The sequence below is a fragment of the Amphiura filiformis genome, chromosome 16 (assembly GCF_039555335.1).
Source record: "Amphiura filiformis chromosome 16, Afil_fr2py, whole genome shotgun sequence".
Taxonomy (NCBI): domain Eukaryota; kingdom Metazoa; phylum Echinodermata; class Ophiuroidea; order Amphilepidida; family Amphiuridae; genus Amphiura; species Amphiura filiformis.
Genome location: NC_092643.1, coordinates 9128269 through 9156117, shown reverse-complemented (window position 1 = coordinate 9156117; position 27849 = coordinate 9128269). Strand labels below are relative to the sequence as shown.

The window sequence follows — 27849 nt, the reverse complement described above, 5'->3', positions numbered from 1 at the left end:
CTTATAAGTTGTGGACCCTATAGTACGTTATCTTCACAAAAACATTTTTAAAAAAACCCAGCTCGCACCCCCACTTCCAGATCACATTTCACAAATACTGTTTATCCCCACCTTTCAACTTCGGATTGAATACAGTCGTCGCTTGGCAAGGTTTGGTCATGTAGGTTGTGCGATTGTGTTATTCCATGAAAAGTATGCTGATGCAGAAGGTACATCCTCTCATAATCGAAAATTAGATATTTTGCGTATAATTGAGTCCAACTCTCAGTGATTCTAGAAGTGCATACTACTGCAGGCCTTTTGAAAATGAGAAAAGAGCTGTAGAATGCTCTTCTGGTCTCTTCAAATAGAGCTTTAGAAGAGCTGTATGCACCTGTGGCCATTAAAGCATAAAGAATTTAACGAGTCATCTAGAGGAGCTATAAATCGCTCTTGCAAATGCAACTTAATGCAAGCCTTAATGTACGATTTCCTTCCAATTTTGATTTTGTAATTCTTTATTCAAAATGTTGAAATAATATTATTAATAACTGTTAGGTTGAAATAACAAGGTAAAGTGAAAGAAACCCCACTGGTTACTTTGGCCATTTAACATGCAGTTCTATGGGAGGACATATTATCATAATTTTTAAATTATGATAATATGTCGAATTTTGCTCTGTTGACCTACAAAGACAACACATTTGGCCGATTCCATTTAGGTGCAAGTTGGGACATGTGTAAACATTACAAATATGCAAAAATATCAGGTTTGAAAAAAATTAACCAATTTCATATTATAAGATCGTACATTATGGCTTTAAGAAGAGCTGTAGAGGAGTGATTGCTCTCACTCGTTTCAAAAGGCAGTCCCTGCTACTGCGATGTTGCCAAAACAGAACTAACAATGTGTACGGCATATAGCTCAGTAACTCGACAACAGCAGGTAAGCGCCAGCAGCCAGTCACAGGCAAGTGCGTTTAACACTGAATATGTGGCGTATGTAGTAATCTACGCTCTCGTCAAAAGGTTTACATCAATATACTATAACCTTTATGGCTCCCCATCTTACAACAACTGCTTGGTACCTGTTATCTCCATATTGGTACCTGATAGTACACGCCCTTCTGGTTCCATCACTGTAGCATTGAAAAGGCAGACCTCATAAGAAAGACAGATAGACTACAGATGGTTTTTAAAGTTTTTCTCATGTCACAGTCAGGCAGCAGGTGCAGAAATTTACAGATAAATAGGTATGTAGGTAGGACTTGACCATCTGGCAATTAATCAGCAAGTTCCTGCACAATGGTCAAAGCTTTCATTCTCGTGTTCTACCTTCATCGATCACAATCCAAGCAAACTGAGCCAATTCTACAATCTTGGAAAAAAAATACTTAGCGCACTTTGTCAAAATTCGGTGCAGAATTTGCAATGATCATGGGAATGGCATATATTGTGTTTGGGAACAAACATGACATCTACAACAACGATTTACACATCCCCTCTCCCCATCAATTGATATTGGAATACACTTTGGACATGTGGCATTTTCCAAGATTGCACAGGGGAGACAGGGTGTCTCTATTTTCCGTTCTTGACAAATAATTGGTTCAACACTTTTTCCAAGATTGTAGTTTCACGTTATTGGGCCAGGGCAACCGCATGGATCACCACACTCTACTAAGTTTCCCCACATAGTCCGTAGTTCATTTGGTTTATGTTCTGCCGATACATACATGCCTGTATCACATGTGTCATCACATACCCATTTTGTATCATGGTCATAGTACGGCAGTATTGCAGACAACCAGATGCCTAGGGAGACATCTTCTCCTTGGTAACTATGGAGATATCTGGAGATGGAAATAAAACATATTAATGATAGCAAAATGATGATTTCCTATTAAACACACCAAAATCCACCCTCCAAGCATCTTCACTTGATAAAATGTTGCAAATTTGTGGATAATTTCTGTTCGCTATTTGTAAACTCTTCCATAAAATCTATACAGAATCAATCTGTTGTCAAGACTTCATTGAGATATGATAATATCTCAATGTAGAATTACTTGAAGAATGTATCTACGTTTTGAAATATAACATACCGCATTTTGTCTAATGAACCCCCCTCTAATAAACACCCCATCAACAGTCAAAATTAGTAGGTAAATTTTCACGGGAAAATTATCTGGACATGTGACACCCATGGGCGCAGACATATTAGCATGGAATGTGACCCCGAGCACAGCGTGTGGTCTTCCAATGTATTGTGAAGAAATTAAGATTGCATAATATTCAATAAATTTGCAATGCACAAATTTCTATCAAAATTGCGGCCAGGAATACTATTCCAATTCAAAATTACTAAGACTTGAATAGCGAGGTCACCGCCGGGGGTCAGGGATCAGACTCGAGGTTACACTCACATTGATACGCATTGGTCACATGTCCAGAAAATTTTCCCGTGAAAATTTACCTACCCTGACCAAATTTTTCAACCAAACTTTCATGAATGCTGAAAATACCATACAGTATCTATTTTTTTTAAATATGATCGCTGATTTCACAATACAAATTTGTGCCCAAATGTTATCAACCGTGTTTGCTATATTTTTATAAAAATTACTAATCATTTGTGCACAACTGCCAGACTATACTAGCATGTTTAAATGGGAATTATCATAGTAAAAATAACACCCCCCCTTTGATATATGCAACGCGCCTCAACGCCAAAGGGTAATTAATTAGAGAGAATACAGTGTTTATCTTCTGATATTTTGTGCAAATTTAGAGAGGAAAAGAAGAGTAACCAAAAGAAGGAAGATTAATTTACAAGGCCTTTTTGTGACCAGAATAATGTGCTTCATCCAACATGATATATAAACTAAGAAAAATTATTTAAAATAAGCCTGGGTTATTAAAAAAAAGTCAAGTACCGAAGAAGCTTCCCCCAGGAAAAGACAACAGATCCTTGACAAAGTACCTGATCCCTGCAAGTAGGGAGGGCATTTTGCTCTTTGTGCCTCTACCTTTTAGGGAACAAACCAAAAGATTGATGATTGAAGTCCTATAAAAGTAACTAGTTTCCTTTCATAGCTAGTCATCTCCCTCTCCATCTGTAACAAAACTGGAAGTGAGTCAAAATCACATTGATGATTTATAAGAGAATAGGAGAAACATAATCATCACTTTACCCTCCCCCCATGGAACAACCCGAAAGTTCGATGAAATCATATAAACAAATGTGCTTTCATTAGACGGCAGACTCCCTTCCTGTAATGGAAGTGTTAAATATTGAAAATTCCAACCTCAAAAGATCAACTTTGACTGATATCTTATTTTTTTACAAACATAATCAGACTTTTGATTTCCTCCCATCCTAACAAAAGGACTTTTGTTTATAGGATGTTATCAAACTTTTAGTTTGTTCCTTAATGCTCTGCGTGCTAGCCATAGGCTTCAACACAAATGTCCAAGTTTTGAGATATTTTTTCAAAATATCAAAAGCTATCTTAAGAACCACTGAATCAATACTAGGCTTGTTTGTACTCATTTTAATACAATTTTCATGCTGATTCCAAATATGGTCATGAAAATTAACATTTCTGAAATTTTTGAATTTATAAAACAAAATTTGAAACTTGTGGTCTGCAGTCGACACCCGCGTGAAGAGAACTAACCAAACTAGTTTCATTCATGGGACTTCATCAATATGTTAGTTTGTTCCCTTACTTACACATGATTCATTGCAATCCACCTCACCACATCAGCTGTCAGAAGACTCCCAGCACCACAGGCAAATGACGGATATCCAGAACATGGATATTCTAAATCAGACCATTTCCCATTATGCTGTACTGCCCAGCTGGTTCGGAAGTTTCCCCACCATGTTTTCTTAGCTCTATGAAGTTTCTTAGCTTTAATACCCTGTTAGAGAAAGAAATAAACAGGTAAGCAAATGGCTCTCTTCAGAAATTAAAATTATTAGCAAAAACAATATGCCATAAAAAAGTGATGTAACAGGATATTACCATAGCAATAGATGAATACAATTTTTGAATGTTTTGCCCTGCACTATAAGTAGGCTGCACTCATCGCCTGTCATGTCTGCGTATGTGTGCAATCATAGATTAAATACAATACCGCTCTTTTCAAAGACACCAATCGTAAAGGTGTGAGTGATGTCAGCATGATTTGAAATTCCTATTACGATTCAGGTATTTATGCCTATTCTTTGATAATCAATGGTGCGATGGAGAGTTACAGCGTTCATCTAGTGCAGGGCAATACATTCAAAAATTGTATTCACCTATCTCTGGTAATTCACTACTACTATCACTACTACTATTGACATGGGTATATCTAGTGATTATTGTGTTTGGCATATAGAAAACAAAACTTTGAATTCTTTGAGGATAATTTTATCATAATAGCTCATTCTTTTTCATTAAAATTCCTACTGTAATGTGCCCAATGACCCTCTGCTAGAGAATTATGTTAATAAAAACAACTATTTTCTCAATTCATTGCAAAATATCTGTAAAGGTGATCTAAATAATGTTTTGATATGGTCTCATATCAACAATAATAATGAAATAAAGTCAAATAATGAAAGCATCACCTCGTCCCTCAACAAAATATATGTGACAGTAGCATAGCTGCCAGGGGGCAGGGGGGCGATCACACTCCCTGGCAAAAATCGCCTATTTGGGCCCCCGCCCCCTAGTGCAAGGAAAACAGAGGAAAAAGGAGGGAGAGAGAAGAAAAAAGAGAGAGGGAAAGAGAGATATTGGAATCCATACGATATGCAATACCATACGATTATTATCAATAAGCCTGGTAAAATTGTCTATTGGGGCCCCTGCCCCCTAGTTTGGGCCCCAGCCCCATACAGGCTTACCCCCCTGGAAAAAAATCCCAGCTACGCCGCTGGTGACAGGAAACATAAGATCAGCTTTCATTAGCCTTGATTATACCACCACTGACGATATGTGACCGTACAGCCTGAATGAGCCGTAAATTCCCTAAATTGTATTCTGAGTTACAGTGTAAAATGTGCATGCAGGTCGTATTCATCGGCATAACTAGCTGGCGCGACTTCTATCTCATTTTGATAGTCAAACACCAATCAATAATCCTATTATTGAAGAGGATAATAAGCTTCTACCTTAGATGGCAATAGAATTTTTAATAGCTCTGGTCTTTGTTTGCTTTGGCTAAATCCTGTTCAAGTGGTGGGTTACCAGGCATTGTATTTTGTATAGGTATGTATAACCAACAATTAACAATGAGAGAACTTTCTTGAACCTCGTTGACTTGGGGATGATTTTATATGACCGCCAATTATGACTGTTTGATATTTATTGCCAGCAATGTGGAAAAAGAGACACATGTTGAAATGAAAAAAGCTACCATTTTGTTGAAGGAGCAAAGTTCAACAAACCATAACCCCGCTACTGGATATTGTTTGAAGTCAAATAATATACCATTTTAAAGCTTATGATGTATAGTTTCTAAATACGAAAAAAACACAATTTTGACCAGGGGAGGAATTTACCATTCCCAGGACAGGTCACATATGAGCTTTCATGTCAGAAAAGAACCTGAGCAAGTTTTGGAAAAACAGACCCATCCTTTCTAATTTGTGATGCGATCAAGCAAAATCAGTCGGAACTCGGCAATAAAAAATTTTCAGTTTCCTATAAGATAGTAAAAAGCATTTACAAAGCTGGATTTTGCAGAAAACCCCGTTGAAATTGAATAACCAGTTCCAAAGATATGAGTAATTAAAGAGTTTCCAAAACAAAAGGAAACAAAGGGAAAAATTTCCTTTCTTTGGCTATATCTCAAAATCAATATTTCCGAGTTCCGACTGATTTGGCTTGATCGCATCACATTTATGCATTGCAGAGGTGTAAATCCATTAAAACAAGTAAATAAAATGGGAAAATACGCTCAAAAAAGTAGCTCCATCTCTGCATTTGCCTTTCAATTCAACTTACCGTAAGAATATTGTGAATATTTAGGAAGCAGTCATCATCTGTTTTGATTACATAGTTGAAGCTGAAAGTCCTGTCAACCCTGAGAAGAGAAAATAAAATGATATAGAACAAATAAGGTTTAGATGACTTGATATTGAGGATATCTTGCATGGGTAAATCTAGTGGACAGCAAGTACCATGAAGTCAGAGGAAAACAAAAGTATACAAAAAAGTTTATTATTAAAAAGCAACTAATGAAGCACCCGATAGATCATAGTTCCCAACCTTTTTTTGTATGAAGACCAGTGGTGTACTGTGACCGCTCCTACCCCGGGGGCTGAAGGAAATTCAATTTTACCCCCCCCCTTCCTCAACAGCCCAAAAAGGTTGACCCAATTTTTTTTTCAGTCGTTTGAAAAAAAAAGAATTATATGTGCTAGCGTCCTAAAAGCAACACATTTTCATGTATAGTACAATTTTTTCAAAATTTTTATACTTATCAAAATTTTTACCTCCCTTTTTTTTTTTTTAATTCCTTTTTCCGTCCCTTCTTCTTCCGCCACCCCTTCGTTTGCCGCCCCTTCTTCTTCCGCCGCCCCTTCCTTTTGGCCGCCCCCTGCTTTTACCCCGGGGGGCTGGCGCCCCCAAGCCCCCCCCGCAAATTATGCGCATGAAGACCCCATTCTTAAAAGTCAGAATGCTTGTGATCCATATTATATCATGGCGACACTTACTCCTGGGTTATATTGCAACTCCCAAGTTTTTAACTTGCTATTTGGTGTCACAATGTAGTAGTTGGGATTTAATGAACTAACAGACCCCTTCTAAACATACTTACTCCTGATTCTCAAAAATATACAGCACTAATTTTGGGGATTAAAAAATGTTATCATGTTTTGCTAAATGAAACAGCTCTTTTAAATCTGAATCTTTAACACTATCTTTAACACAATATACGTCTAGCCCTTTTCTTTTCACAGATTATTCACTGTATTCCTTTTGTTTAAGGTTCGTTGCCTTGACCATTACCTAGAGTAATGGAGGTATCTAGCTGCCCAGAGACCATTATCAACACAATAGCTCAAGATAACGGTCTCGGGCAGCGAGCTAAACAAAAGGAATACCATGGACATTCTAGAAACACTATGGAAAGGATCACAACATATAGGTCAATTCTAATATTTTGGCAGATTTTTGGAATACTTACTAAAATTTACAACACTAATTTTGGGGATCAAGAAATATCAATGTATTTTGCAAATAAAATATAGCTCAATCTGAATCTACTAGTTAGCACTATATGACAATAAAGAGATAAAAGCCAATTTTAATATTTGGTAAATTTTCAGAAATAAGGGCCCATAAAGCACTTTTAGAGTATTTTTCCATGCTGTTCTCTGAACATTCAAGCCTATTATACATGTACAAAGCATAATAATTAATTCTTATAACCAATTATTAAAATAAACATAAAAATAGTAAGATTATGAGCAACACCCCCCAAGAAAATGGCAGCTGTTTTGTCTGTCATATATGTGGCATTTTCATGGCCTTTTGTATTTCAGATTGATATTTTGTTCACTTGAAAGTATACAAATACGCCAAATTTTGTAGGTTTAATTTTTCTCTCTCTACATACATCAGCGAATATCAGGAGCTAGGCTGGCTCAGAGTCAAAAAATGACACAGAATTTTTGGGTGCACCTGTGGATAATAATTCTGTAATGTTTTTCAGGACATAAACATCCCCTCTTTAATTAATTTTCCCTCCCTTGGCTAATAAATATTTATTTAGACCTGCATGTTGAAACAACTTTTTTATGTACATAGTACCGGGTACATAACTCTACTTTTTGTACAAACCAAATATTATGTGTTTAATAGTCAAACTGATAACTTTTCGAATATTTCTGGCATGACTGTCTATGCTTTTTTAAAGGTACATATGCATGTGCAGACAGTACTTACTATATATTTGTAATTTTCATGAGGGTTTTATTTTCATGATTAGAGGTCCATCCGCTAAAATAACACCTTGCGAATGTATGCAATAATGTATTACAAGTATAGGGAAGGACTGGGCAATCACGAAAATAACATTCACAAAAATGTGTGTCTCACTCCAAATTGCGAAAATAACTGTACGTGAAAATTACCACTTATACAGTAGTACAGTAGTACAGTGCCAGTTGAACTTGAATGATCAATCGTAATCAAGGTCATTATTTTCTTATCTGGTCGATATTGAACCCTACTATTTGCTTTGCACATATGTCATGTGATACAGATTGCATGAGCTGATTATCAATAGGAAACTAAACTACATACATACAACCAGCCTTTTAAACATGGCCAGCTCGCTAGTGCAGACTATCAAGACAAACTTCCTCAACTGTGCCATTTGTTTAGATGCATTTCATGATCCAAGAGCTCTTCCCTGCCAGCACGGATTCTGTAGGGAGTGTTTAGAGCAGTTAGTGGCATCAAGTAAAGACAAACAAACTCTGGTTTGTCCTACTTGTCGAGAAGAGGTGAAGATATCAAAGGACGGTGTGAATGATCTACCTGTGCATTTTCTTGTGAGCAGTCTGAAGGATACAGTGGATATGGAAGAAAAAGTGAGAAATAATGATTTAGATTTAAAGGAATCATTCAAAGAAAATAAAAATGTATTTCAATGGGAGAAGATTGGAATTGAAAACTGGCCCAGTGATCTGATTGCAACATGAATAATATAATAAAACTGGGCCACATGCCTATAGTATGTGGAGTGAATATTGGATAGTGAATAGTATACAAATATTGATGCTTTATTGGTCATGGTTAAAATTATAGGCCCAAGGTTATCTCAAAATCATGCTATGACCCGAGGCATAGCCGAGGGTCATAGCATGGTTTTGAGATCACCGCGGGCCTATAATTTTAACCATGACCCGAATAAAGCAGTCAATATTTGTTTTATATACCTCATTAATATAGATTTTTGTCATCTGATTGGTTAAAAGGCCTACTTTATTGGTCATATTAGGCCATGGTAAAATTTACAAAGAAAGTTTTTCGTTATGAACCGATCGCGTATCGCGTCACCGCAACTGGCAGGCAGCGCGTTGGCGCCGCGTGCGTAATGCAAACACGCCATCGCGCGCATCGAGTTTGATCGGGAAGCACACCGCGCGATGTGAAAATGACTATGCCCAGGGAATAGTCTTTTAAAAAGACTATTGCCCGGGGAATAGTTCAGTTTTTAGGAAATTCTTAAAAAGGAGAGCATAGCTAATTCAATGACTGCACTTTTAACCAATCAGATGACAGGAATCTATTTATGAGGTATATAATTTAGAATATGCCTATTTTGATAGGTTATTTGTAGCTATTTGTGTAATCATGTTAAAGAATAGCCTAATAATAGTGAACGCTTCCTTGGGATGGTCCTTACCCAGTAAAAGACAATAATTATATCTTTAAACACATTTTAGAAACATTTTTCAAAATTAAGGAAAAAATTGAGGGTTTCATGGGGTTTGCCATTGGTCAAGTATAAAATTTTATAAAAAGTTATAGTAAGTGTCCCTTTCCTACTGAAGATTTGGTGACTCAGGAAAAAGCCATTATAGTAGGTGGCCCTATCAAACTATAAAGATTTGGTGGCTCTGAAAAGAGCCATTATAGTAGGTACCCTTTCCTACTAAAGATTTGGTGGCTCAGAAAAGAGCTGTATAGTAGGTGGCCCTTTCAAACTTGACAACACAACATTATAGTAGGTACCCCTTTCCTACTAAAGATTTGGTGGCTCAGAAAAGAGCTGTATAATAGGTGGCCCTTTCAAACTGAAGATTAGGTGACACAGAAAAGAGCTGTTATAGTAGGATCCGATAGATCTCAAGATTTCATGCTGTTCTCTGAACATTCAAGCCTATTATACATGTACAAAGCATAATAATTAATTCTTATAACCAATTATTAAAATAAACATAAAAATAGTAAGATTATGAGCAACACCCCCCCCCCAAGAAAATGGCAGCTGTTTTGTCTGTCATATATGTGGCATTTTCATGGCCTTTTGTATTTCAGATTGATATTTTGTTCACTTGAAAGTATACAAATACGCCAAATTTTGTAGGTTTAATTTTTCTCTCTCTACATACATCAGCGAATATCAGGAGCTAGGCTGGCTCAGAGTCAAAAAATGACACAGAATTTTTGGGTGCACCTGTGGATAATAATTCTGTAATGTTTTTCAGGACATAAACATCCCCTCTTTAATTAATTTTCCCTCCCTTGGCTAATAAATATTTATTTAGACCTGCATGTTGAAACAACTTTTTTATGTACATAGTACCGGGTACATAACTCTACTTTTTGTACAAACCAAATATTATGTGTTTAATAGTCAAACTGATAACTTTTCGGAATATTTCTGGCATGACTGTCTATGCTTTTTTTAAAGGTACATATGCATGTGCAGACAGTACTTACTATATATTGGTAATTTTCATGAGGGTTTTATTTTCGCGATTAGAGGTCCATCCGCTAAAATAACACCTTGCGAATGTATGCAATAATGTATTACAAGTATAGGGAAGGACTGGGCAATCACGAAAATAACATTCACAAAAATGTGTGTCTCACTCCAAATTGCGAAAATAACTGTACGTGAAAATTACCACTTATACAGTAGTACAGTAGTACAGTGCCAGTTGAACTTGAATGATCAATCGTAATCAAGGTCATTATTTTCTTATCTGGTCGATATTGAACCCTACTATTTGCTTTGCACATATGTCATGTGATACAGATTGCATGAGCTGATTATCAATAGGAAACTAAACTACATACATACAACCAGCCTTTTAAACATGGCCAGCTCGCTAGTGCAGACTATCAAGACAAACTTCCTCAACTGTGCCATTTGTTTAGATGCATTTCATGATCCAAGAGCTCTTCCCTGCCAGCATGGATTCTGTAGGGAGTGTTTAGAGCAGTTAGTGGCATCAAGTAAAGACAAACAAACTCTGGTTTGTCCTACTTGTCGAGAAGAGGTGAAGATATCAAAGGACGGTGTGAATGATCTACCTGTGCATTTTCTTGTGAGCAGTCTGAAGGATACAGTGGATATGGAAGAAAAAGTGAGAAATAATGATTTAGATTTAAAGGAATCATTCAAAGAAAATAAAAATGTATTTCAATGGGAGAAGATTGGAATTGAAAACTGGCCCAGTGATCTGATTGCAACATGAATAATATAATAAAACTGGGCCACATGCCTATAGTATGTGGAGTGAATATTGGATAGTGAATAGTATACAAATATTGACTGCTTTATTCGGGTCATGGTTAAAATTATAGGCCCAAGGTTATCTCAAAATCATGCTATGACCCGAGGCATAGCCGAGGGTCATAGCATGGTTTTGAGATCACCGCGGACCTATAATTTTAACCATGACCCAATAAAGCAGTCAATATTTTTTTTATATACCTCATTAATATAGATTTTTGTCATCTGATTGGTTAAAAGGCCTACTTTATTGGTCATATTATGGGTTTCATGGGGTTTGCCATTGGTCAAGTATAAAATTTTATAAAAAGTTATAGTAAGTGTCCCTTTCCTACTGAAGATTTGGTGACTCAGGAAAAAGCCATTATAGTAGGTGGCCCTATCAAACTATAAAGATTTGGTGGCTCTGAAAAGAGCCATTATAGTAGGTACCCCTTTCCTACTAAAGATTTGGTGGCTCAGAAAAGAGCTGTATAGTAGGTGGCCCTTTCAAACTTGACAACACAACATTATAGTAGGTACCCCTTTCCTACTAAAGATTTGGTGGCTCAGAAAAGAGCTGTATAATAGGTGGCCCTTTCAAACTGAAGATTAGGTGACACAGAAAAGAGCTGTTATAGTAGGATCCGATAGATCTCAAGATTTCACAGTATCGTAGGGAACCACCCAACTTGACAACACAACCTTTAATTTTAACCGATCAAAAATAATGGCACTTTTACCAAAACTTTGGACAGGACAAACTTTGTTAGGACTGATAAATTTTATTACCTATTCGCCAGATTGACGAGTGACAAAATAGTTATGTTCCATACCTGTGAGTGTGTGTGTCAGTTAAATTTGAAACTGTCAAGATAAATTGATGACCAGTATCATCTGTTTAATTATTTGTTCCTTTACTTTTTTTAATATTACATAGGTTCAAGCACCAGACCCAAACACTACCTGCAGCACCTGCAATGCTCCTGGTAACAAAGCTAAAGTCAGATGTGTTGACTGCAAAGAATACCTCTGTGATATATGCTATACCTCCCATAAGATATTCAAAGTCATGAAAGACCACAAAGTGATCAGCATGGAAGATGTCATTGCTGGCAAAGTGAATCTTAAAAAGGAAGAGGAAAATAGGTACTGCAAGGTCCATGGAAAGTTACGTGAATATTACTGTGAAAATGAAAAGAAAGCACTGTGTAGGGATTGTGTCATATTGAATGAATGTTCTACCCAGCATACTCATGTTAGCCTAAAGAAAGCAGCCCAAACTCACTCAGATGAATTAAAGGACTTGATACGGCAAAGTGATAATACTTTGAAGAAGTTCCAGGAAGCTGTGAAGTCTACAACAAATGTGAGGGCAGAACTTGAAATCTATTCCCAATTAGCCATGGAGGCACTTGAGAGGACAGAACAAGAGTGCATTGACCTTGTGAAAAAGACAGTAAAAGACTTTAAAGAGAAGCTTGATCAAATCAAACAGGTAAAAATAAAAGTACTTGGCCAGAAGAAAACAAACCTGGAATCAACAATGAAAGAAATTCAGAAAGCTACAGAAGATACTACCAGAGTCCTTGAGTCAGAATCAGAATTTGAAATAATATCCACTCATGCTACTATGTCTTCACAACTCACAAAGCTTTCCGAGTCTCAGCCAGAAGCAGTAGACATGTCTCTTGCTTACATTAAGATCAAGTCAGCTCCAGTAATTCCAAACATATGGCAGCTATTGAAAGATGAAAATCTAGCATTGCAAAAATGGGACCTAGTTGGACAGTTTAGTACTAGGAACTTTGATAAGCTACATGGACTTGATATTAACAAAGAAGGTGATATTGTAGTATGTAGCATTGATAAAGGGGCTAGGGTCTTTTCAAGGGATGGTCAAATCAAATGTACACTAAATGAGTCTCCTGGTGCTTTGGATGTTGCTGTCACACCAAATCATGAGTATGTGACAAACCCAGGGCATAAATTAAAAATTGACATCTTTAACAGAGCTGGTCAACTGATAAACACTACTCCTATAATTAATGTGAATAACAAGTCAGTTAATGCTAATTCAGTAGCAGTAGATTCCAGGGGTAAAATCATAGTAGGGCAGGTAGCTAACACCATATCCATCCACAATGCTGATGGTTCGCTCAACTCAAAGTTTGCAACAGTATCTGAGCCATACCGCCTAGCAGTCACCTCCAATGGAGAGATTGTAAGCACCTTCTATGACCGTGAATTTAAAAAGCAACATCTGTGAAGCTGATGGATTACTCTGGCAACAATGTGAGGGTCATACAACCTCCAGCAGAGGTCAAAGTATGGCGCCCTGGTTTTGTATGTTGTAGTAGACAAGGTGAGATATTTGTCTGTAATGAAGGTAAAGGTGATCCTTCAGGTGTGTACAGGTTCACAGCGGAAGGTGATTACCTGGGATGTGTTACAAGAAAGATCAGAAACCCACAAGGTATTGCAATATCAAGGGATGGCAATGAGTTATGTGTTGCTATCCTTGGGGCTAATCATATAAAAATACTTCAGCGGCCATGATTTAAACTAAAGACATTGTTTTGTTCCCCCCACAACATTTGCCTGAACACAAGATAAAGAATAGTACTGTATCCCATCGAATCCTCAAAATGAACTAGAGACAACAGTCAATAACACAAAAAGAACATTCTATTTATAGTATTTTATCTTTTCCTGGATCTGAAAATCATTAAATATTCATGCATCGTAGAAAAATAGAGACCTATTCCCACAAAATGAGAGGAAAGTTGCTAATCTTTATTTTTGAGTTATGGCCAGAATCATAAGCTGCGAATCATAATCTTTAAAATGATACATGACTTGCCAGAATGACTTGATTCTCAAAGAAGAATTCTTAAAGCCATATTATAACATTTTCAAACAAAATAGATTAGCATTTCTTTGCCATAAAACGTTAGCTTTACTGTCAGATATATCCCCTTTTATTTTTGAGCCGAACAACTACGGCAAAGTAAAGAAAATTGGAATTTACTACCAGCGCACATGTCGTCAATACGTACCACTCCTTCGGTCATGTTATGGTACGACCCTTTGTTGTGTAGATCTCGGTGGTCGCCGCCTCATTAAAACTGTGTGTTATGAACATTGTGTATGCGTTCGACTAATAATTCCATCGTAATAATAAAGCGCCGGTTCCGGCGTTTTATTCAAAATCTCGGATTTTGACAAAACTGCAGCACCTAGAGTCTTGATTTTTGCAGGGTATATTGGTTTAATAAAGTACAATTTAATCATGTAAAACAAGGAATTTTACAAATTCAGTGAGGGCGTCTTCCTCAGCAAATGTTATAATATGACATTAAGTTTTCTATTGTTCAATGAGCTCCTTTTACTCCCTGATGACTTTCTGCTCATTTTGTGAGAACAGGTCAAATAAGAGAAACAAGTTTATCTTAGAAATGAGTAAGCAGTGGCGCATCGTGGCCGCCCCAACCCGGGGGCTGAAGAAGAAACAATTTTGCCGCCTTCCTTAACAGCCCTAAAAGGTTGACCCAATTTTTTTCACGGTCGTTTCAAAAGTGAAGAAAAAAAAAAAAAAAGGATTTTACCGCTAGCGCCCTAAAAGCAACCTTTTTCCATAATTTTTTATGCTTTTTCAATTTTTTCCGCCCTTTTTTCTTTGCCAATTCGTTTTGCCGCCCCTTCGTTTTTGCCGCCCTGTTTTTGCCGCCCTTCTTCTTCCGCCGCCCTTCATTTTTGCCGCCCCTATTTTGACCCGGGGCTGGCCCCAAAGCCCCCCAAAATACGCGCATGGTAAGAATAGAACTATGAAAGAAATGAAAGATGATTTTGCTTGACAATCTTGCTCTCTTGCTTGAGAAAAGAGAGAGTTCCATACTTGCTCATCAGCTATTTGGAGTATCTCATGCATAGGGTATCAGGCAGCACTGAGCTAGTACTAAATTGCATCCATCTAGATGAAGATTGCAAATGTTATACAAAATGATTTGGATGTGGTGAAAAGGGATTTTGAGATGTAGTTCATTTTGTTTTTGATGGCTTTATGAGATACAATAACACATCTCAGGAACTAGTGATGCAATTTTGATGTGATTTCCAGAAAATATATGTTTAAGGGTAGACGAGGTATTATTGGTCGAAGCAACCTAAAAATCATATACTTTGCAAACTTGCTTAATTTATTGTTGTTAATGAGTTATGTACGTTTTACAAAAGTGTTGTTGTTTCAGCCCTCTTTACAACATAACTCAAGAACCGCAGCACCTATAAAAGTATATCTGTGATATTGTAATTCTTCTACACACTCGCTATGAATTGAGCAATACAGTTTTTGCCAAAGCTCACTACCATTCATAAGATGCTGTGAACTACCAAATCACAACAGTTTAAAATAATTAATAACCTTAATGGTGTTGTGTGTGAATTTATTAGTGGCACCTTTTCAAAAATCTGTTCAAAAATGACTTGAAAAATGGTAGGCCCCTACGGAAACGTCTAACCTCGTGGCCTGACTCTTGCACACGTGCATGGGATGAATTCGGAGAAATATGGACTCTTGTATTTTATTGATAGGGGTGGGGTTATGTTATGATTAGGTGGCTCAAAATAGATCAACAAATTACGGTAAACCAGGAGCGTGCCCAGGGGGTGGGGCTTTCAACCGGCTTTGGGGCATGCAACCCTGGGTCTTAAAAAAAAGAGGGAGACAGAGAGAGAAAGAGAGAGAAGGAGAGGGAGGGAGATGAATGGGAGTGACAGAGCAGTGGCATAGCCAGGCCCATTTTGGGGGGGGTGCTGATTTTGTAAAAAGTGCACCTTCTTCACAAACTTTGGACCTTTTTTTGACTAAAAAAGCATTAAAAACCCCAATTTTTTGCTCGCTACAGTCGGAAAAGGGAGGGAAAAGTAAAAGGTCTACTTTTTCGGTCTAATTTCCCAAAAAGAAAGGGAGAAAATTGGAAATAAAACAAGGAAGAAAACAAGAAGAAATGAGGAAGAGTACATTCTGAGTCATTGCGCATCATATATATGTTCTTGCTTGCAATTTGTGACACGGAAGTCGCACCCACTGGAATTTGTTCTAAAATACATGTTATGCATTATCACGACATGATTATATGGCCTATAGGCTATGCTTAATCATGATGGTCGGAAAAATAAGTTAATAATAGGGGCCTAATGCAAAATGTTGCACCAATTGGCTTTTAGTTTGGGGATTATATCCCCCTCACAAGTCGGGTCCGTTTAAATCTATTATGCCCAAAATAATACCAATAATAAGTTTAAACGTTTACACCAAATGACTTTATTGTGCCTTTCATTAATTTCTAAAATAAAATAACTTTTGAGGGAGCACATCCCCCTCAGGCACCCTTCTTCGTCAAAAAAGAAAAGGTTAACTTGCAAGTATCCATATAGGCCTAATTGAGCAGGTTCATACCCATTAAATGTGGGGCCCAGAAGTCAGGAAATTTGTTATGAATTATAGGCCTATCTTTCATAGATATATGCCTATAGGCATATTATAGCACATCCCCTTCAAGCACCCTTGCGTCAAAACAGAAAAGGCTAAACTTAGGCTGAATTGAAGGAATTATTGAGCACGACTGTTCATATAAAACTAAAATTCGCGGCTCAGTTGGAAATCTGTAAAAAATATATGCTCCGAAAATAACCAATAAACATGTTGCAACAAATGGCTCCATTGGGTCTTTCAAATTGAAAAAAAATGACTAATTCGGAGGGGGAATTATGATCAGACCCCCCTATCAGCTCCCGAGCCGATATTCAACATTTTAAAATTTTGTAAGTAATAACGATGATAATAAATTTAAGAAATAAAAATGTTTTAATGAAATAGTGACAAAAAATGTTTCTAGTTTCTTCATGGTATTGGTTGAAATTGTTTCCATGAGTCGGGGCCTGAAAAATTAATTTACTACTCCCCATATAATGTTGCAGTTCAAGTATAATACTCTATGAAATATTAATGTAAAAGTTTGGTGCATTCATCACCACATGTTGAGTTTTGATGTGCACAGAGAATTGAAAGTCTGCAAAATGACGTCGAGGGAGCAAACTTATTCTGCAGCATTTAAGCTCAAAGTTATGAAAAAGAGCCACAAAAATTATTTTAGCATTCCCAGATTTCTCACGTTCACTAGAAAGAGTGTACCCCAAGCCCGCGATTTAATTCATAAATTGGATAGTAAAATTAGCAGGCACTCAACTCAGGCTAGCTATATACAACCCAGATCATGCTGATTAGGCCAACTCGCAAAATTATTCCCGCTGCACCGGTTCACGTTCACCAACATTTACTATTATCGTTTGCGGCTGGGTTTTGAGACTAGGGAGTATGTGATTTATGAGACGTCTCTGAATCATGATACTGTCAGGTGACTCAGCACTGAAGAGTCTTTGATATCAAAGACGTCTTTGAATTAGCAGTGCCCCTGAACTGAATTGTGGCTACAGTAAGGCAAAATTCAGCTACTTTACAAAAAAAATCCATCCATATACCAAAATTGACTTAGAAAAGGCCGTCATTGATATACATGTACCAAAAGGCAAAAATGCAACAGAAGTTTGTCGCACATCCCTATAGTATATATGTGACCCGATCTGGTCCATGGGGCCAAAGGCGGTAACTTGGAAACTGAGATAAAGGCAAAAATACAGATTAAAAAACAATAAAATACATAAGAAAATATACATCACAAAACCTCATAACTTTAGAACCAAGTATGCTAGACATTTGGTGTTTTCAGTATATGTTACTACAAGGTAATAATTATAGTAACTCAATTTTCAAAAATGCCTCCTTTGGCCCCCATGGAGCAGATTGTGTCATTATGGTCATTTGTACTGAGTACCCCCATCATTTATCTTTTTTTATCATGGCATTTAGAATGAATTTAAATATTTAATATTTTGTTCACTGAAAAGTACACATACAAGCTGCTATTTTTATTTTATTGGTTAAATGAGAAGGGTGAAATTAGACTCCGAAGATGGCCGCGCTGGTGATCTACCAAAGAACTACCTCTGAAAGCAACTTGTTTGAGACTTCTGATAAGTCAGTGTTAATTATTGTCCCATGTTTGTATTTTTTATGTTGTTTATATTTCCCGCCTTTGCATCGCAGCTTGAGATTGGAATTCCAATTTCCTTTCCCACAAAGTAAGGGCTAAGAGTTAAATAATTGTGTTTAGGAGTGGCCTTCTCTCTCCTTTCTACTTTTCCTTACTATTTTCTTCCATTTCTTGCTTTGTTTATCAAAGCTATCTAAGCCAGCATGCATTTTATTAGCCTACACTGACTATCCAGACTTGGGTATTTTTAGCTATTTTTATTGTATGAGCTTGGAAGTCTCACTTCCCCCAAGTCATTTTCCCTTCCTTGGTTATACTATATATGGGTCTGTTGAATCATAGAAATAGTAGATTCCCTGCTATAACCGTACTTTTTACACAAATCAAGTGCTTAGTACTGTGCCAGTTGAACTTGAATGATGAATCATATTTTCCAGGTCAGTGTTTCCTGAGCTGTTGAAAGTTGTATAACCCCATGAGAACTACCTGCCGATTGGTCAAAAGGAAGTTTTCATTATCAATTGCACCAATCAGCAACATTGTTAGTATAATTTCACCACAGAAAAAGTTGGGGTGAATCATTTGTAAAGCTCCATTCTTATTGGTGATTAAAGTGAAGATATCATGCAATGGACCAATCAGAGGCAATGTTAGATCGGCACTTCGGCAGCACTGGGTGTTAAAATGCCATGAAATACAGATGGAATGAGCTGACAGCAAGCTAAACTATATACATACATAGAGCAGCAGCCTTTTAAACATGGCCAGCTCACTAGCACAGCCTATCAAGACGAACAACCTTAACTGTGCCATTTGTTTAGATACATTTAATGATCCTAGAGCTCTTCCCTGTCAGCACAAATTCTGCAGGGAGTGTTTACAGCAGTGTGTGTCATCAAGTAAAGACAAAAAAACTCTGGTTTGTCCTACTTGTCGAGAAGAGGTGAAAATATCAAAGGACGGTGTGAAGGATCTACCTGTAGGCCTACATTTTCTTGTGAGCAGTTTGAAGGATACAGTGGATATGGAAGAAAAGGTGAGAAATGAAATAATGATTCAAATTTAAAGGAATCATTAAAACAAAATGAATGTGTTTCAATGATCTTTACCCAGTAAACACAAAATATCTTTTAAAATATCTTTCAAAATGTTTCAAAAAGTTATAAAATGTTGAGTTTACATCCATTGAAAGGTTTCAATGGGTTCACCGTCATACAATAACGAAACTGTCAAACTTTCTCATCAGGATTAGCTTTGACTTCTTCAAGGCAAAGAGATGGTGAAAAGAGCCGTATAGTAGGTACCCCTTGGCCCTCAGTTTCCTACTAAAGATTTGGTGGCTCTGAAAAGAGCCCTTATAGTAAGTGCACCATTTTACTGCATAGTAAGAAAAATATGAGATTTCTTCTGATATCAAAATCTCAGTTTTAATGAAGAAAAATGGGGAATGAGGCGGGCAATTGGGTCACACCCCTTTAAGATAAGGAAATTTGGTCAGTAATAAGTAAATAAACTGAAGCACTGTACCTGGAAAACAGATTTAGCCCAAATATAAGAATATTTATCAGAACCTCAATATTGAGGGGTTAACCCCCTGAGCACTATACCTGCCGATCTAACATGGCTTCTGATTGGTCAATTACATGATATCTTCACTTTAATCACCAATCATAATGGAGCTTTGCAAATAATTCACCCCAAATTATTCTAACAATGTTGACGATTGGTCCAATTGACAATGAAAACTTCTTATTGGCCAATCGGCAGGTAGTTCTCATGAGGATAATTCAAGAAGCTGACAGGTGTCATAATTTTAGATGTGTACAATATATACGAAGGTCATTCAAACAGTTCTACCTCCATCAGTGGCGTACCGTGGCTGCTCCTACCCCGGGGGGCTGAAGGAAATTCAATTTTGCCGCCCCTTCCTCATCAGCCCGAAAAGGTTGACCCAAATTTTTTTCGGTGGTTTGAAAAAGTGAAGATAAAAAAAATATGATCTATAGTAAATTTTTTCAAAATTTTTTATCCTTTTCACATTTTTTCCGCCCTTTTTTCTTTACTAATTCTTTTTGCCGCCTTTTTTCTTTACTACTTCTTTTTTTGCCGCCTTCTTCTTCCGCCGCCCTTCGTTTTTGGCCGCCCCTGCTTTTACCCGGGGCTGGCCAAAGCCCCCCAAAATATGCACATGTCCATCCTCACATCTCTGTTATCTTACCTGCCAGGAAGTTAACATTACCCATGATTATATTCTTAACCCCATGAGAACTACCTGCCGATTGGCCAAAATAAATATTGTGTCCAATTTTGAACCAATCCAAGGAGGATATTAATAAGATCATCTGCAAATGCAAGTATGACCATAAATAGTTTAAAGCCTAGTCATAATTGGCAATTGAAATGAGCATTTTGAGTTATCTACCAATCAGAAATGCTGTTAGATGCCCAGTAGTGTCCAGGGGGTTAATTTTGGCTACAAAATAAAAGTTATTTCATTAAAATGTGATTTTTGGTTGTTAAGATGTGTTGGTTAAAGCTAATACAGATTTGGAACGTCGGAAACGGTCTGAAAAGAAAGGTTTGATTTAATAGGTTGCCCGTATCTATATGGGAATTGTGACTTTTTTTTTATTAAAGAAATATGATATTGCCCATTGTGAGCAACTTGGCCGAGCTCATCCCTTTTTAAAGGGACTTTTATTACAAAAATAGTTGGTGCATACAACTTTATAAATTTCAAATGAATACAATTCATAATTTCTGGTCATGTATGCTATTAAGGGGTACTACACCCCTGGCTAATTTTGTGCCTATTTTTGCACTTTTCTCAAAAGTTATAGTGCATTGGTGACAAGTAAGATATGTATATTATAGAGGCAAGGACTACAACTACTGCATTGAAAATTCAGCAACTCAAGGCAAGTAGATTTATTGATCAAATATTGCTTTTCCCTCATTTTTGACTGTAACTCCACAACTGTTGTCTGTGCTGAAATAAAATGTCCAGTGCAGTAGTTGTAGGCCTTGTCCCTATAACATACATATGTTACTTGTCACCAATGCCAGGGGATTCACTCTATCATTATAAAAAATTATTTGAAGAAATCAAAGAGCCCTAGGAATAAAAATTGTAGTGTAATTCATGCCAGACACAATTTCTTTTTATGACAAAAATTAATTTTTGTAATCGATCAAAAAATAACACTTTATACCAATTTTGAATTTAGCCTGAATCTGTTTAGGTCAAGGCTGTTCTTACCATTATGCAGCGAACCATTGTTGAAGCTATTTCACATACATGTTCAAAAAGCTCTAGAGAAAGAATGATGATTATACTGTTGAAATATCTTTTTCTAATGATAATGTCATGAAGTCGTACATTTTAAGGTCAGATTCCTAAAACCCAAACTACCTCCATCAGTGGCGTACCGTGGCCGCTCCTACCCCGGGGGGCTGAAGGAAATTCAATTTTGCCGCCCCTTCCTCATCAGCCCGAAAAGGTTGACCCAAATTTTTTTCGGTGGTTTGAAAAAGTGAAGATAAAAAAAAAATGTATAGTACAATTTTTTCAAAATTTTTTATATTCACATTTTTCCGCTTTTTTTTTCTTTACTAATTCTTTTTGCCGCCCTTTTTTCTTTACTAATTCTTTTTGTCATTTCTTCTTCTTCCGCCGCCCTTCGTTTTGGCCGCCCCTTGCTTTTACCCCGGGGGGCTGGCGCCCCCCAAGCCCCCCAAAATATGCACATGTCCATCCTCACATCTCTGTTATCTTACCTGCCAGGAAGTTAACATTACCCATGATTATATTCTTAACCCCATGAGAACTACCTGCCGATTGGCCAAAATAAATATTGTGTCCAATTTTGAACCAATCCAAGGAGGATATTCATAAGATCATCTGCAAATGCAAGTATGACCATAAATAGTTTAAAGCCTAGTCATAATTGGCAATTGAAATGAGCATTTTGAGTTATCTACCAATCAGAAATGCTGTTAGATGCCCAGTAGTGTCCAGGGGTTAATTTTGGCTACAAAATAAAAGTTATTTCATTAAAATGTGATTTTTGGTTGTTAAGATGTGTTGGTTAAAGCTAATACAGATTTGGAACGTCGGAAACGGTAAAAAAAAAAAGGTTTGATTTAATAGGTTGCCCGTATCTATATGGGAATTGTGACTTTTTTTTATTAAAGAAATATGATATTGCCCATTGTGAGCAACTTGGCCGAGCTCATCACTTTTTAAAGGGACTTTTATTACAAAAATAGTTGGTGCATACAACTTTATAAATTTCAAATGAATGCAATTCATAATTTCTGGTCATGTATGCTATTAAGGGGGTACTACACCCCTGGCTAATTTTGTGCCTATTTTTGCACTTTTCTCAAAAGTTATAGTGCATTGGTGACAAGTAAGATATGTATATTATAGAGGCAAGGACTACAACTACTGCATTAAAAATTCTATCATTATAAAAAATTATTTGAAGAAATCAAAGAGCCCTAGGAATAAAAATTGTAGTGTAATTCATGCCAGACACAATTTCTTTTTATGACAAAAATTAATTTTTGTAATCGATCAAAAAAATAACACTTTATACCAATTTTGAATTTAGCCTGAATCTGTTTAGGTCAAGGCTGTTCTTACCATTATGCAGCGAACCATTGTTGAAGCTATTTCACATACATGTTCAAAAAGCTCTAGAGAAAGAATGATGATTATACTGTTGAAATATCTTTTTCTAATGATAATGTCATGAAGTCGTACATTTTAAGGTCAGATTCCTAAAACCCAAACAAAACATTGCGATGCAGATATCCCCAGACTTCATCATCGTATCAGTGTCTTCATTACTTGTTTGAGACCTTTTCCAAACATTTGTGCTATTTATGCATAAAACGGGCAATCTATCTTTACAAATGTAAACGAAAGGCTAAAGATAGCATGAGATTTATCTTTTACTAGAGCTATAATACCCGTATGCGTAAATGATTATTAAGCTCAATATGCCCGTATGCATAACAGCAACATAGTATGAACCCATGACCTTTAACCTCTGTTTGATGAACTTTGACCTAGGATGACATTAATTAATTAATTTATTTATTTAACTGACCATGTTTCGTTCATCATTTAAAGGGTTAATATAATGCACTCACCAGCACAAATTGGTATAGGCCTAATCATAGGGACTTTTATTGAGCCCGATTCCTCCGATTTATTTTACGAAGCAATTCAGCTGATACTGTTTCACCCTGTTGAACCCATATGACCTTTGACCCCGGATGACCTTTGACCTTGGATGACATTAATTAATTAATCTATTAATTAATAAATTTAATTAATGTATGCATGTATTTATTTTACTGACTACTCCCTTTCTTACTTAAAGGGCATGAGGGTTAATATAAACACTGTATAGAGCATGTGCATACATGTACAGAATGCATCAGAGCTATTTATAGATGAACAGACAGTGCACAGGGTGGCACTATGGGTTTTTGATTTTTAACAAAGATCCACATTTTCACCGATTTTGAGCCCAATTCTTTACCGATCTCAACCAAATGTGACCTCCGCATTACCCTCGCATCAAGGATTCCACCCACCGAGTTACAGACCAATCGGACCAAGTTTAAAATTTGACCTTTGACCTTCGACCTCCGATTTCAACCGTAGGTAGCTTAGGACACTCCCCATATTTTGCTCGATCTCCCGTATGAATTACAGCCCATTCGGACCAAGTTAAAAATTTGACCTTTGACCTTCGACCGCCGATTTCGACCGAAAGTAGCTAAAGACACTCCCCATATTTTCCTTGATCTCCCGTATGAATTACAGCCCAATCGGACCAAGTTTAAAATTTGACCTTTGACCTTCGACCTCCGATTTCGACCGAAGGTAGCTTACGACACTCCCCGTATTTTTCTGCATCCCCTGTGCGAATTTGGCAAGGCTCGGATCAAAACTGACGGAGCCTTTGACACATATACGAATTTTTTATTCAATAATGAACAAACACATTTGGGCCACCAAAGCGGCATTATAAATCATTACATGAATAAATTACAAACAACATGAAATTGAACAGGAAGGATTAATTGATTTTGGTGAGCCTGTATCGCAGTCTCCAAATGATGTTGGTTCCAATCATGGAACTGACAGAAGCATACTTGGCAACAGCCTTGGCAACACGTTTGGGGAAGCCAAGTTTCTTCAACCCACTTCGGAAACGGTGATGAATATGGCCGAGTGACCCAATCACGAAGACAAAGATTTTGCAATCAAATCCGCACAATGTGAGCAAGTTACAAAGAGGAGTATACTTTTGGAACTTTGTGTTGTAACTTTCCTCAATGAAAGCATCGAAAGGACAAGTTACTTCCAAGATGAAACACTTCATGTTTTCGTGATCAATGAGAAATAAGTCTGGTTTTCTTGCTTGAATGTCCTGAAAGATGTTTGCGAATTCAATTTCATCATCGTCATTCGTGATCAGGGCACCCGAGATCATGATCGCATTCCGAAATGAGTCACTTGTCGGTAAATCGTGTCTCATATCCTTAATCGTCTCTTGTCAAATTACTGTTGTACATGCACCCACCATTTTTAGATTGGAGAGTGTCAACAATTTACTGTATGCTCTCTTACATTTAACCCCATGAGAACTACCTGCCGATTGGCCAAACAGAAGTTTTCATTACCAATTGGACCAATCAGCAACATTGGGCTATTCCAGTTGAAATCCACACTCCCCCTGTGGAAGATTTTGGAAATATCGTCCACAGGCGGAGTATATTTTTCACAAGTAATTGGTCAGGGTTAATCATTAAAGTAAAGATATCATGTAATTGACAAATCAGAGGCAATGTTAGATCGGCAGGTAGAGCTCATGGGGTTAAAACTACAGAGGGCATTAACTAATGTAGGCTAAATGAATTGGTTCTGTATCAGTGGGTGATGGATTAAAATAGTCTTCAAATTACACGAACTTTTTGGAAAAACAGTTTGATGCACATTATTATAAATTATGTCAAATAACATTATTACTTTGTGCACTAATTAAGTCCCTACACTTTTTATTTTTGATCCATCCTTTTTAGTAAATAAACACATAATCACCCCTTTTCAATATTTGGTGACTTTATTTACCCCAGCTTTCTAAAACATGGGCAACACCACACTATAACACCCGGAAGTCATAGGTTAGCAAATTTCTAAAATCACCAGCCCGACTGGCAAGTAACATTTCAAGCTGATCGACCAACTTTGGTAGTCCAGAAAACATGATTAAAGAAACAAAGACACAAAATGTCATACAAATGTTTACAAAATACTGTATAAACATTATCAATTTCAAGTATTAGCTTATCAAAATCAACAGATTGAAGTAATATTATTCATTTTTTAACGTTCATTGAGATAAATTAATCTGTGTTGAAAAGTACTGATCTTATTTTGGTACCTTCCGATCAGTAAATCTCAAGATTTCAGAGTCTGTATTGTACTCTCTGAATGTAAAAGAGTGAAATTTTCACTCCCTGTCAAGAGTGAATTAATTTTCACTCTTATCAAGTAAAATCAAGCTCCTATTCGAGTGACAAGAGAGTAATATAATTCACTCTAAAAAGATTGATTAGTTTTCACTCAATTAAGAGTGAATTACCACTTTTTTGAAGTGAGAGTCATTTCATTTCCACTCTTTTGAGAGTGGGTTTCAGTCTTTTAAAGAGTGAGAAAGCACTCTTTGAGAGTGAAATATTTTCACTCTTTACAAAGAGTGATTTTCACTCTTCAAGGACTGGTCCCTAGAGTCACTCTTTGTAAGAGTGAAAATTCACTCTTTTAGAGTGAATTTTCACTCTTTTACATTAAGAGAGTATGGAATCACCCAAATTGATAATATGACCTTTAATTTGTGACACGATCTGGTCCATGGGGGCCAAAGGAGGCATTTTTGAAAATTGAGTAATTGTAATTATTACATTACACATACAATAGGCTATCATTTACTGAAAACACCAAAGGTCTAGCAGCATACTTGGTTCTAAAGTTATGAAGTTTTTTGATGTCTATTTTCTTATGTATCTTATTGTTTTTTTACTCCATATTTTTACCTTTATCTCAGTTTCAAATTTGCCGCCTTTGGCCCCCATGGACCAGATCGTGTCACATTTTAACCACAGAGGTCCACTATACACATGAGATGAACCACTGTACATGTTCACATAACCTCCTTCAACTCATTTGCATAATTTTGGAGGTAGCGGATTGTATTCTGATTCATTGAACTTCTAATTAGCATACTTTTGGTGGTTTCCATATTTGGGTTTACCTAATTAATTATTAATGACCTGTACGTTGTTTACATCATGACGTCATTAGAGCTTGTCACTCGTCCAATTTGAAACAAGAAAAAAAATTGCACTTTTCTTTCCATTTATAATGTTATATCTTGAAATACCATATAGCGGAGGTGTTAGTTTTTTATATAAGGAAAATATTCTTGCCAATATGACCTCATGTTGACTATGGCTAAATATGCTGTATTAATTCAGGAAAGGGTTCCGTGATATGTCCACCTTTAACATTTTTTGAGGTTATTTAATAGACTTACTTACCAGTTGTTTTCGTTATCCTAACTACAGTTTACATATTGAAAAGTGAACTTCGACGCACGTGGTGCGAAAAAGTTCTTGCCGTACCTTTTTGATTCATTTTTACATGCATGTTTCAGCCGGGACGATAAAGTAAATAAAAACATCTTTGATTTTAACCAATCGGAAAATAATGGCACATTTACTCAACTTTGGACAGGTCAGATTTTGTGAAACTGACGAGGTAAATTAATGATCAGTATCATTTGTTGATTTATTTTTCCTTTTCTTTTTTCTTAATGTTAAATAGGTGCCAGACTCCAACACTGCCTGCAGCAATTGCGATGCTGCTGGTAACAAAGCCAAAGTCAGATGTATTGACTGCATAGAATACCTCTGTGATACATGCTATGCCTCCCATAAGAGCATCAAAGCTCTGAAAAACCACAAAGTGATCACCATGGAAGATGTCATTGCTGGTAAAGTGAATCTTAAAAAAGCAGAGGAAAATAGGTACTGCAAGGGGCATGAAAAGTTATGCGAATATTACTGTGAAATTGAGAAGAAAGCACTTTGTAGGATTGTGTAATATTGAATGACTGTGGTCCTCAGCATAACCGTGTTAGCCTGAAAAAAAAAAAAAAAATCATTCAGATGAGTTAAAGGACTTGATGAAGCAAAGTGATGATACTTTGAAGAAGTTCCAGGAAGCTGTAAAGACTGCAACAAATATGAAGGCAGAACTTGAAATCTATTCACAAATAGCCATAGACTCACTTGAGAGGATAGAACAAGAGTGCATTGACCTTGTGAAGAAGAGAGTGGAAGAATTTAAAGAAGAGGTGGATCAAATCAAGCAGGTAAGAATCAAACTACTTGGCCAGCAGCAGACAAACCTGGAGTCAACAATGAAAGATATTCA

General features: G+C 36.7%; 3 protein-coding genes across 3 annotated transcripts in view; 2 read left to right on the top strand and 1 right to left on the bottom strand.

Moving 5' to 3' along the window:
- Window positions 1–63: 63 nt before the first annotated feature.
- LOC140135506 (UDP-GalNAc:beta-1,3-N-acetylgalactosaminyltransferase 2-like) overlaps window positions 64–27849 on the bottom strand; it is a 57181-nt gene continuing 29395 nt past the window's right edge. The window contains exons 10-12 of the mRNA XM_072157030.1: window positions 5982–6060; window positions 3716–3906; window positions 64–1832 (exon numbers count right to left, since the gene is read on the bottom strand). Of these exons, the coding sequence (XP_072013131.1) occupies window positions 1616–1832; window positions 3716–3906; window positions 5982–6060 (487 nt within the window). The 3' untranslated portion in view covers window positions 64–1615. The remainder of the gene's footprint in view (window positions 1833–3715; window positions 3907–5981; window positions 6061–27849) is intronic.
- Window positions 10785–14279, top strand: LOC140135504 (E3 ubiquitin-protein ligase TRIM56-like). The gene is made up of 2 exons (XM_072157029.1): window positions 10785–11086; window positions 12155–14279. The coding sequence occupies exons 1-2, from the start codon at window positions 10817–10819 to the stop codon at window positions 13481–13483; spliced, it is 1599 nt and encodes a 532-aa protein (XP_072013130.1). The 5' UTR covers window positions 10785–10816; the 3' UTR covers window positions 13484–14279.
- On the top strand, window positions 18676–27550 carry LOC140135507 (E3 ubiquitin-protein ligase TRIM56-like). Its single transcript, XM_072157031.1, has 2 exons — window positions 18676–19365; window positions 27238–27550. Exons 1-2 carry the CDS (start codon window positions 19090–19092, stop codon window positions 27514–27516), a joined length of 555 nt encoding a protein of 184 aa, XP_072013132.1. The 5' UTR covers window positions 18676–19089; the 3' UTR covers window positions 27517–27550.